Raw genomic sequence first — 11,167 nt, 5'->3', positions numbered from 1 at the left:
GGGGTGGAGATGCATGGTTGCGTGATGCTACATTTATGTGTGTGAAGTGTGTAGTGCTGGTATAGGTGGCATGTACGTACACGGTGCAATAAAAATGGCGAGATGGAGCTGTGACGCGGTGATGTAAGACCATGACCATGTGGGACAGGCACATGCGGGTGCAGTCAGTCAGTCGTTCGTTCGTCCGAGATTGGATCCAACACAACGCGAACCCCAAACCCCTGGCGGGATGCTTTTGAGGGGGGGCATGAACTGTCGGTTGATTTGCTTTATTATTACTACTACCCGAGGCGCACCTTCTGCGTGGGAGGGCGGAGGCGGAGGGAGAGGGGCTTGGGGTAGCGGTGCTAGTGTTGGCTGAATCAAATTCAAGGGTCAAATCTTTCATCCAGGATCTGAGCTTGTGTGTGTGTCTGGTGTGCGCTGTGTGCGTCCCAAGGGCGGGCCGTTGACCTGCCTAGGTGGGATCTGGAATCCTTTAAAGTCCGGTCCCCTCCTTGGGGGGTTTTTGGCTTGGCTGCGTGCCCGCTTCCCTTCGCCTCACATGTTCGGCAGTGCTCTGGCTGGAATCGAGGTTGGGAAAGCAGAAGGACAACAGCAGCAGCAGCAGCACCACTACCACCACCACCAGAAGCAGCACCACCAACGACGACAAGACGAGCAGCACCACCCCGGCCAGCCCCAAGGACGGATTGCGGGTCTGCATGTGGAGGGGCGAGGCCAGAAGCAGCACCGACAAGCGCCGAGCAGCAGCAGCAGCAGCAGCACCGACCAGCCCCCGTCGCTTATAAGGAGCAGTGGCGGTCCTGTCCTCCCCCGAGCCCGCCGCCGGGTGGTCACCATCCCGTCGCCCTGCGCCTCGTTCCTGTGGTACCTAGCGAGATCGCGCCCGCCGCCGCCGCTACCGCCGCTTCAGCCTCCCGAACCGCAGCGAAAGCCACGGCTGGTCTGGCCGGGGCCCGTTCCGCCGCCGCCACCGCCACCGCCGCTGATAGACTACGCCGCCCGGCCAGCTGAGCGTGCCGCACTACCGCCACCAGTGCTGCCAAAGCCGCAACTGCCGATCCCGCAAATGACCGCCGACATGGCCAGCACGCCACCCGCAAACGGGGCTGCCGCGCCCCCGCCGATCCCCGAAAAGGTTGTCGTTTCCGGGCCGGTCATAGGTACGTTTTTGTGATTTGCTGCCTTTTTTTTCTTCTCTTTTTCTTCTTCTTTCTGTTGCGCATCATCTACCGTGGACACCATCTTGCTGGGGACCAGGCAACGGCTGCTCTTCTTCCTCTTCTTCTCCACCGGATCGGACTCCCCCGGACCACCACCCGAGCACACTCAGCGCTTATGTGAGGAGAGTGCGAGGTACAACTTGGCCGGATCCGACATTGGAGCTCACCAGTCTGGGCTTGGGGGAGCATCTACAAACGAGGCGTTGACGACGTGGGGGCTCTGAAAGAATTCAGGAAAGAGGAAGCGGAAAAATGGAGAGAGGAAAAAAAAAAGCATCAACGAGTTCGTTACACATGGAAACAATGACGCATTCCCGCAACCTCTTGCCATCGGACGGCTTCTCCAAAAGTCCGGCACAGCCCCGCAGACGACAAGATGGGAAGCCCCTGGTGGCCTGACTCTTGGTGACCTCGCCCTTGGTTTGCGTTTTGCAAGAAGACACCACATCCGGCCAGGCACGATGACTCGGCCGTTTACTCAGCCGCCAGCCCGACACGTACGTCTTGTCCGTCGTCTTGGTTGCACAGCCAGACGGATGAAAGATGGAGCCTGGACGGGCGGACAGACGGGGGGGATGCATCGTGGGAATCCGAGGATGCGTGCGACGCAATGCAAGAGAGACAGACAGACTCCGGCCGTTCAGCCCCGCTGGTCTTGGGGGGTGGACGCGTCCCTGGGCTGGGCTGCGACAGAGTGGACAGTGTGGGCATCTCCATCGGGCCCATGCGCCAGGCACACAGGGGCCAGCTCAGGCACGCCGTCGTCGATCCCATGTCGGATGCCGCAGCCGTCATATCTGCTCGCCCGTCGTCTCTTGTTCTGCATGCACCTCGTACGGCTTCCTGTGTGCTTCCTTTTCCAGAGACATCAGAAGAAAAAAACCAGGGCAGGCAGGGGTCCAGCATCCGAGGGGTCCGGGCTGTGCGTCTTTCTTCCAGGAGTCAAGCCGGGCGTTGTCGTCGTTTGTTGCTCCCCCTGTCCTTTTTCTTCTTTCTTCCAGCGGTCTGCAGCCCCTGCACCGACGGTCTGGTGGAATTGAGAAGTTGATTCCAATCGATTTCTTTGGCACGCCACTCGGCCCTCTCAATTTCCCCCCAACAAACATCCTTTATCGCTGGTGCGGCCTGGAATCCCGCAGAGTGTGAAGGAATTGCGAGGGAGCCTCAACTAGACTTGCCGGACAAGTTATAACAACAGCCACAGAGAAGGGGAAGAAGAAGAAGAAGAAGAAGAACCCGCCGTTGCCACCCTCCAACCGAGATTTTGATCAGCCGTGCCAGGCACCGGAAAGAACTCTGCAGACTGCACTGCAGTGGCTGCTGCAGCATCTCGGGTTCCCATTTCGGTCCCCTGACTGGCGCTTTCCAAAAGCAGCAGTGGCGACAGGTGGCGCTCGTTGCCTTGTTGCGACGTCCAACTGGTGGGAGACCAATTGAGCAGTTGCACATACAAACAGTAACAGCCTGCCGGAGCAACCAACTTCCCGTCTGATCTCTTCAGCGGCAGCGGAAGCAGCAACAGCCAAAACCTATGACGATTCGCTGACGACCCTTTTCCTACCGCCCTCACCCACTATTTCCTGCAGGCTCTGGCGCCCGACCGCCGCCACAGCAGCAGACGCAGCAGACGCAGCAGAAGCAGTCGACGCAGGAGATGCCGCAGCTTGGTGCGACTTTTGTCCCCGGTGGCTTTGACGACTACCAAATGCCCGAGGTGTTTGCTCCGTCCCCTCAGAGGTCAGTCAGTTTTGTTTTTGTTTTTTTCTTGTCGTTTTCTCTCTTCATCTTTCATTCCCAGCCAAAAAGATGAAGCCTAGCAGCTGCGGCTGCAGCTCTAGAGCTGCCTCTAGAGCCAGGCCAAGGCCGGCTCTGCACACCAGTCTGGATTGGATCGAGCTGTCTTTGCCGCATGCATCGACCCAGCGCACCCAATTTCCCGGCTCCAGTCCCCCTCCCTCAGCCCAACCAGCCCCTCGATTGTCCGCTTGCGTTGGCTGCCTGCCCACCTGCCTTGCTTTTTCCCCGCCAAAGCCCCTCCTTGCAGCCCTAGCCCATCACGCGCGGTAATGCGAGCCGTCTTGGTCCCCGAACCGCCCGTTCTTTGTTATTAGCGTCAGAGGGCCCCGACGCCCACCATGAAGTGCTTGGTGCCCTCTGACTGCCCCCTGCAACGGCTGAGAGCACTAGCGGGCCTGGCTGGCCTTGATTTGCTTAGGAGGAGAAACATCTACCTAAACAGAAGGCTAGAGAAAAAAAACCCCCAAAAAAAACCACCCCTGCTCCTGGCCAGCTCCGCCACGACGAGCAACGGCCAAGAGCCAAGAAGGGGGTGTGCGGGCGCGCGACTTTTTGCTGACATCGATCCTCCTGTCGGGCTCTGACGCAGGGTAATGCCAGAGGTCCCTCAGAACATGCAACAGGACCTCCAACGGCTTGAACAAACATCGGCCGAACTCGACGCGACCGAGCACCGCTCTGCCGGAGCTGCCTCGACAAACACCTCCAACGCCGCCGCAAACAAGAACGGCGGCAGTGGCCCCGACACGCCCGCCACCCACACCCAGGTGCCGCGCATCCAAGAGCCCGCTGCGGCCGAGTTCAAACCCTTCGAGGACAGCCACACCAAGTCGTACGACAAGATGGCGGGCCAGGGTGACACCTTCGACGCCCCCAGCTTCTCGCCCTTCCCCAAGGTCACGGGCGAGAACATACCCATGGGCGACGAGGACAAGGAGGAGATACTGTTCGACGCCCGCCAGCACGTCCTGCACTCCAACAATGTCGCCATGCAGCTGGCGTGGGCCCGCGACTCGCTCGCCTGGGTCGACATCGCCGCCGAGGCCTGGCAGCGCGAGAACCCGGGAGCCGACCGCCCCAGCACCCCCAAGGTCGAGCACGAGCTGCGCAAGGACGCCGTCAACATCGTCACGTACCTGTCGGAGCAGGGCCACCCCGAGGCCCTTTTCATGCGCGCCAAGTGGCTCGAGTTTGGCAAGTTCGGCCAGCGTGCCGACAAGCGCGAGGCCTTCCTGGGCTACCGCAAGGCCGCCGAGCAGGGCTGGGGCCGCGCCGAGTACCGCATTGGCATGCTGTACGAGAACTCCAACGACATGGAGAAGGCCATCCGCCACTACACAAACGGCATGGAGCAGGGCGACTCGGCCGCCTCGTACCGCCTGGGCATGATGAGCCTCCTTGGCCAGCACGGCTACACCATGGACTACCGCCGCGGCCTTGATCTGATCCAAGTGGCGGCCGACAGCGCCGACGAGGACGCCCCCCAGGGCGCCTACGTCTACGGCATGCTCATCGCCCGCGACCTGCCCGACCTCAACATCCCCGAGGGCCTGCTGCCCTCCAACCTGGCCCTCGCCCGCCAGTACGTCGAAAAGGCGGCCTTCCTCGGCTTTGCCAAGGCCCAGTCCAAGATGGGCCAGGCCTACGAGCTCTGCCAGCTGAGCTGCGACTTCAACCCCGCCTACTCGCTGCACTACTACGGCCTGGCCGCCAAGCAGGGCCAGCCCGAGGCCGCCCTCGGCGTCAGCCGCTGGTTCCTATTTGGCTACGACAAGATGTTTGTCAAGAACGAGCAGCTCGCGTTCCAGTACGCCAAGCGCGCCGCCGATGCCAAGCTCGCTACGGGCGAGTTTGCTATGGGCTACTACTACGAGATTGGCATCCACGTGCGCAAGGACCTGCGCGAGGCCCGCCGCTGGTATGAGACGGCGGCCGAGAACGGCAACAAGGACGCCCTGCAGCGGCTCGACTCGCTGAGCAACTCCAAGACGCTTACCAAGGAGGACCACGAGACGACGACGCTGACGCGCATCAAGTCGCAGCACGGCTCCCAGCGCGGCAAGCGCCCGGACCGCTTCAAGCAGAAGGAGGCGGCCATGCCGTCAGTGGCCGAGACGGGCTCGGGCTCGGCCACGCCCATCGAGAGGGGAGGCAGCCCCAACGGCGGCGGCCTGGACATGCCGGACCCGTCGAGGCTGTCGCTCAGCAGCAACAGCAGCGGACGCCCGCCAGCCTTTGGTGTCAACCTGCCGCCTCGGTCGAGCTCGGCCGCCCCCTACCCGGTTGACGACAGGCCACCCCAGGTCGGCGGCCTGCGGCCCCAGTCGGCGGCCCCGTACCCGGAGGACGACGTGGCCCACGCGCTGGCTCCTGTGTCGCCGCACTACAACCCCCAGATCCGAGGCAACGCGGGCGGCGGCAGAGGCGGTGCCAACCCGGGCTACGGCGCACCACCCCTCAGCCCCAGCGGCAGGCCAGACTCGCACCAGCAATACCCCCCACAGGGAGGTGCCGGCATGAGGCAGTCTCACTCGCACGGATCCGGCCTCGCCGCCGTGCAGCCAGCCGGACAGTCGGCTAAGAGCCGCGTTGTGTCGGAAGGCCCGGGAGGATTTGCAGGCTGGGACGCCCAAGGGCCGGGCGGCTACCGGCAGTCCCCCGCCGGTCCCGGATACGAACAGCAGCAAGGGGCACCGATGATGAGCGGTGCCGGCGGACCGGCGGACCCGACACGCAACCGACTGACCAAGCAGGGCGTCCCGCAGCCGCTGCCGGCTCAGGGGGCTTACAACCAGCGGCCTGGCGGTGGTGGGTATCCGTCATCGCACATTGCGGGTGCGGGGCAGCCTGGACGCGACTATGGACCTCGATCGTCGTCGGCGCGGCCGCCGTCGGAGCAGTACGACCCGCGCTACGCGCCCAATGCCAGGCCGCAGTCGATGCGGCCGGAGCGTCTCGACTCGCTGCCGCAGCAGAACCGCATGTCTACGGCCGGTCACCAGCCTCAGCAGCTCAAGGACAGGCCGGCCCCCCTGGACCATGGTCGACAGAGCGCACCGCCCGTGCAGGGTGGACCAGGTGCTCGGCCGAGCCCGGGGCCGAGTCCTGGACCCAGCCCCGGGCCTGGCTCGGCGGCTTCTGGCAGAAAGCCCGTGGCCGGTAGTAACCAGTCGCAAAAGGGCCAAGGCCCATCCACGTTTGAGGAGATGGGTATTCCCCAGGGCAAGAACGAGTCCGACTGTGTAAGTTCATTCTGTTTTGCCTTGGCGGTTTACGAGCGGGATGCTAACAGGGCCATGAATCACAGGTTGTCATGTGAGGGAGCCATGCACAGGAAAAGGGCAAGACGAGGAGGCGTGAAGAATTCCCCGACACAAGAAAAAGAAAACCCAAGAAAGATACATGCATGTACAGAAAAAAATAGGGCAAGATGGTGCAAGATTTTTTGCATGGTGGGAGGGAAGCGAGCGGTTTGTTTTGGTATTTTTAGACTTGTTTTTCGATACCTCGGTGTCCACCCTCCCTGTTTGGCTTTTCGTGCACGTCGACAGGCACATTGTTCTGGGGTCATGGTTTGGGCCTTGGAGGCGAGTTTGAGGAACATAGTTTTGATTTAATTGTCGTCTTGTTTGTTCTTGTCACATTTTGTTCAGAGTACATGAAGGTTGCTTGACTGTGGATGAATGTTTTTTATGGTTGGCGTGCCACGATACCCTTTTCCGCCTCTAGAGCATATTGCCATATCCACGACTATGTCGTATACAGAAGAGCTCATGACGCTCCGAGCCAAACCAGCCACCTGCCTCGCAGACTTTGTGATAGCATCGAGGGAGCGCCACGGAAAATGCTATCATGACTTGTGGCGAAAGGATGTCCGGAGATGAGGTCCTCCTCCTGCTACTTATTGCTGCTGGCTCTCTCTCTCTCTCTCTCACTCTCCCGTATTGGGTCTTTCCAAGTCGTGTGGCAAAACAACCAAGACTGAAAAAAAAAAAAAAAAGAAAACATGGCCAACTTTGGGGGCATCACCACTTCGGTCCTGACGGGGGCCTACGTCGCCCACATGACGGGCATCTCGACGCTGGCTCTGGCCCAGCAGCCCAGGCCGGTCTCCCTCCCCAACCACGAGGCGTGCACGCGCTGGCACCGGGCCCAGCCGGGCGACAGCTGCGCCTCGGTGCAGCAGGGCGCCGGCCTGACGGCGGCCCAGCTCGGCGACCTCAACGCCGACGTCGCCAAGCTGTGCGGGGGCGGCGGCGCCGAGCTCACGCCGGGCGCCTGGCTGTGCCTCGCCTCGGCGCCCAGGGCGAAGAAGAAGACGTGGTGGCAGATGACGCCGCAGGAGCGCATCGACAAGTTTGGCCCGCGCATCCTGCAGAGCCCGTCTTCGTCTTCGTCGTCGTCCAGCACATCGTCGCCAACCGCCGTCACCTCACCCGTGACCCACGTCGTCGTCTCCTACCCGGCGCTCGACGTGGCCGAGCATGCTGCCCCTGCCGACGACGTCGAGGAGCGGGACGAGCCCACCACGACCACCCAGACGCTCGAGTCGCACCACCACCCCGCGCCCCTGCCGCCGTCCACCCTAACGTCGGTCCCCAGGATGCGCAGGCCGTGGTTCGCGATGCCGAAGCCGCGGCTTACGGCAGCGGCGGCGGCGGTCGTGGACCTCGCCACCACGACGGTGACGCGCACATACACTGGCACGGCGCCCCCCTTTACAGGACCCGGCGACGGCGCCACGGCGTGGCCCAGCAGCTTCAGCTCGGTGCCGGCTGACCAGCAGCCTGGCAAGACGGCGCTGCCCATCAACTCGACAACCACGTCCACCGTCGTCACCATGGTCGACACGCTCACGTCCTTTGTGCCCGTCATGGCCACCGCCACCACCAACACCACCGTCTCGCCGCTGCACACCGTCTGGCGCCGCAACGACCGCCGCCGGCAACAGGCCACCCCCACCCCCACCCCCCAGCCCGACGGCGACGACAGCGACAACAACGAGCCCGACACCCACCTCCTTCCGCCCGACCAGGCCGCCCGCTGCGCCCGCCGCGAGCCCACCGTCGACCGCTGCCTCGCGGCCCTCAACGGCGCCGAGGCGGCCATGCTGCGTTTTGCGGCTGGTACACGGACCCGGCGCGCCCGCCGCAGTCGCAGACGGCCATCTTGCAGTTTGCCGCCCCGGCCGTGCGGCATCAGCAGCTGGAGGAGGAGGAGGGGGAGGGGGACAAGTCCGACACGCCGCCGCCGCCGCCGCCGCCCCTGCTCCCCCGCCCCGCCGCCATCGAGCACGCCTGCGCCCGCGCCACCATCGCCCCCATCGTGCTGTTGCCGCCCTCTGCCGGCGGCAGCGGCGCTGCTGATGATAATGATGATGTTGTTGCTGCTGCTGCTCTAGCCGTCATCACCGCGTCCCCGGCCACCACCACCATGCGCCCGCCCCACGTCTACCTCAGCTCGGCGTGCTCGTGCCTGGGCCACTTTGACCGCAGCCGCCGCGTGCTGGCCGCCGCCGCCGCCGCCGCCGCCGACGACGTGTCCGAGCCCTCGTCCGACACCGACGCCGACAAGACGGAAGCGCCGCCGCCGCCGCCGCCGCCGCCGCACCACGACCTCGTCCGCCGCCGCATGGGGGGCGAGTGGGTCTCTTGGATGCTCAACGAGGTGGCCAAGACGGCCACGCGCGGCTACTACGGCTTCCAGCCGCCGCGCACCGCCGCCGACGAGCCCTGGCGCGCCCCCGCCACGCCGCCCCCCGGCGCCATCCACGTCAACGACGCCCCGCGCCCGCCGCTGACGACGGGGAGGCCGTGACGTGGGTGTTTTGGGGAGGGGTGGACTTGACGGACAGACTTTTTCGGGTAGTTTATTTTTGTTTGTTTAATGTCAGAAAGTAATTTTTATTTTTCTCAGTTTCATTGCTATCCGTATACGTAAAAAGAATTGCCCACCGCATTCACAACTCTACACACCACACCACCCAGCCGCCGGCCTCCCCCGCTCCCTCCTGACGGCCCACCCCTTGAGGGCCATGACGGCGACGACCCAGGCCATGAGCAGGGCCACCAGGCCCATGGTGACGGTGTAAATGAACATGGCGTCCAGCTCCTGGTTGACCATTGCTGCGACCGTGTCTCCGCTCTGTTTTCCGATACAAGTCAGCCAAGTCAGTCAGTCAGTCAGTCAGTCAAGCGTAGGTCAAAAAGGGGGCAAACAACAAAAAACCCACGCTGGCCATAAAGACGATGCCGCCCGCGCTCAGCCCAAACGCCGCCAGCAGCTCCGTGGGCGGGCGCGACGGCAGCACCGACGGCGGCGGCCTCAGGTACAGCAGCACGTAGGTGAGCGCCCGGGCCAGCGCCGCGCCCGTCAGCAGCGTGCCCCACTGCTTGTGAACCATGCCGGCCACGGCGCTGCCCTGCGTGTGCGAGCTCATCATGACGCCTAGCAGTAGGATCACGAGCGCAGGGATGGGGTTGAGCGAGACGCCGCTGCTGTGCGTTGGCGTTGGCTGTTTCAGATGCCTGTCGTCGTCGTCGTCGTCGTCGTCGTCGTCGTCGTCGTCGTCTCCTCCCGCCGCCGCCGCCGCCTCGACGACGGACGTGTTCAGCAGGTCCCGCACCGCCGCCGACTCGACCAGCATGCCGCACAGCCCGCCACCGATAAAGAGCACCGTGATGGCCACGTGCTCCAAATCTTGCGCGCTCCACTTACTACTGCTGCTGCCGTCTCCACCCAAGTGCTCGAGGAAGATGTTGGTCGACCCGTAAAAGAAGATGAGTCCGCTCTCGACAAACTCGGCCGACGGGCACCACCACGACCGCTGCTGCTTTCCCCTGCCGCCGCCGCCGCCGCCCTCAGGCCGCAGGTTCCACGCCCAGCCCAGGTCGGCAAACGCGCCGGCCCAGCGGCCCAGCGTCACGAGCCCCAGCCAGAAGAAGACGCCGCCCTTGATCCAGTGCGCGAGCCCGCTGAGGATCTCGGGGCCCTCGAACAGCCGCCCGTGCGCGGCGACGCCGGTGCTGAGCGCGACGAAGCCGAGCGGCAGGATGGCGCGGTCGACGGCGTCGTAGGCCAAGATGACCAGGACCCGCCATGCCCGTGCCCCTGATGATGACATGGCGGCGGCTGTTGCGCGCTTGGCGGTGCGGTAGATTCGTCCCGCCGCGCTGCTGCTGCCAAGGGCTGCTGTATCGAGGCCTGTCTCGTCGCCGTCTTGGTCGTCGTCGTAGCTGTAGCCGTCGTCCTTGCCGCGCCGCAGCAATAGTCCTTCCTTCAGTGCTGCGTCGTCATCGTGGCGGTGGCGGTGTAATGTTGACGACGACGACGACGAAAAGGTAGGACTACGCAGCGACTCGGCGCCATCCCCGCTGTCGCCGAAGAGACGGTACGGGCTGTGCATCTCGGCCCCCTTTATAAATGGCGCCGGCTGCTGCTGCTGCTGTCTATGATGCGCCGCCATGGCCGCGGCCGAGACGGGTGTGGCGAGCCCGTGGACGTCCCCGCCGCCCCCGGACTTGCCCCTCGTCAACACCCCGGCCAGCAGCCGGCCCAGCGCGCCAACAGCAACCTGGGCGCACAGCGCGGCCGTCAATGCCCAGCCGAGCCCGTGGTGGGCGTTACCCGGGTACAGGTCCGGCGTGCCGTCGTTGTAGACGGTGCCCAGCACCAGGCCGGCGCCGTTGACGGCCGCGAAGATGAGCTGCACCACGAGTGCGTGCCGGGACCTGGCGATGGAGAACATGACAGCTGGAGAGGGGTGGGGTTAGGTTAGGACTGACAGCTACGGTTTTGGATAGTGTGTGTCACTTACCGACCGGCAGCACAAACACCCAGGCTACGACCATGACGGCTATGTGGGCGTACAGGACCCCCTGCAGCTCGGGGTGGGAGAAGTAGCTTTCGGGGTATGCGGCATGGCTGGGAGTGGCTGCTCCTTCGCCGTGGCCATGACCGTGGCCGTGGCCCATATCCATCTCCATGTCTCGCCCTCTCATGCCCTCGCCGGCGCCGTGGGCCAGCGCAGCTGTGGCGAGGGTCAGTAGTGAAATGGCCAACGCGAGCGGTTTCATCCTGTTCTTCATCCTTGCGCCGTCTCTTGTGTGGGGGTTTAGACAGGGAATATCAAGGGAAAAGGGGAA

General features: G+C 63.9%; 4 protein-coding genes across 4 annotated transcripts; 3 read left to right on the top strand and 1 right to left on the bottom strand.

The window, feature by feature from the left end:
* Positions 1–544: 544 nt before the first annotated feature.
* Positions 545–1,180, top strand: GGTG_05181 (hypothetical protein; the record flags this gene model as incomplete). The annotated part of the gene is made up of 1 exon (XM_009222980.1): positions 545–1,180. The coding sequence occupies one exon, from the start codon at positions 545–547 to the stop codon at positions 1,178–1,180; it is 636 nt and encodes a 211-aa protein (XP_009221244.1).
* A 2,436-nt stretch (positions 1,181–3,616) lies between these two features.
* Positions 3,617–6,342, top strand: GGTG_05180 (hypothetical protein; the record flags this gene model as incomplete). The annotated part of the gene is made up of 2 exons (XM_009222979.1): positions 3,617–6,265; positions 6,331–6,342. The coding sequence occupies 2 exons, from the start codon at positions 3,617–3,619 to the stop codon at positions 6,340–6,342; spliced, it is 2,661 nt and encodes an 886-aa protein (XP_009221243.1).
* A 687-nt stretch (positions 6,343–7,029) lies between these two features.
* GGTG_05179 (hypothetical protein) lies at positions 7,030–8,840 on the top strand (the record flags this gene model as incomplete). The annotated part of the gene is made up of 2 exons (XM_009222978.1): positions 7,030–8,088; positions 8,178–8,840. 2 exons carry the CDS (start codon positions 7,030–7,032, stop codon positions 8,838–8,840), a joined length of 1,722 nt encoding a protein of 573 aa, XP_009221242.1.
* Positions 8,841–8,868: 28 nt separating this feature from the next.
* GGTG_05178 (integral membrane protein) lies at positions 8,869–11,162 on the bottom strand. Its single transcript, XM_009222977.1, has 3 exons — positions 10,840–11,162; positions 9,256–10,775; positions 8,869–9,167 (listed from the first exon to the last, which is right to left on the bottom strand). The coding sequence occupies exons 1-3, from the start codon at positions 11,108–11,110 to the stop codon at positions 8,991–8,993; spliced, it is 1,968 nt and encodes a 655-aa protein (XP_009221241.1). The 5' UTR covers positions 11,111–11,162; the 3' UTR covers positions 8,869–8,990.
* Positions 11,163–11,167: the final 5 nt, after the last annotated feature.

This window comes from Gaeumannomyces tritici (assembly GCF_000145635.1).
Source record: "Gaeumannomyces tritici R3-111a-1 unplaced genomic scaffold supercont2.3, whole genome shotgun sequence".
In the NCBI taxonomy this organism is placed as follows: Eukaryota; Fungi; Ascomycota; class Sordariomycetes; order Magnaporthales; family Magnaporthaceae; genus Gaeumannomyces; species Gaeumannomyces tritici.
Note: the sequence above shows the minus strand (reverse complement) of the source record. Positions and strands in the feature narration are given on the sequence as shown.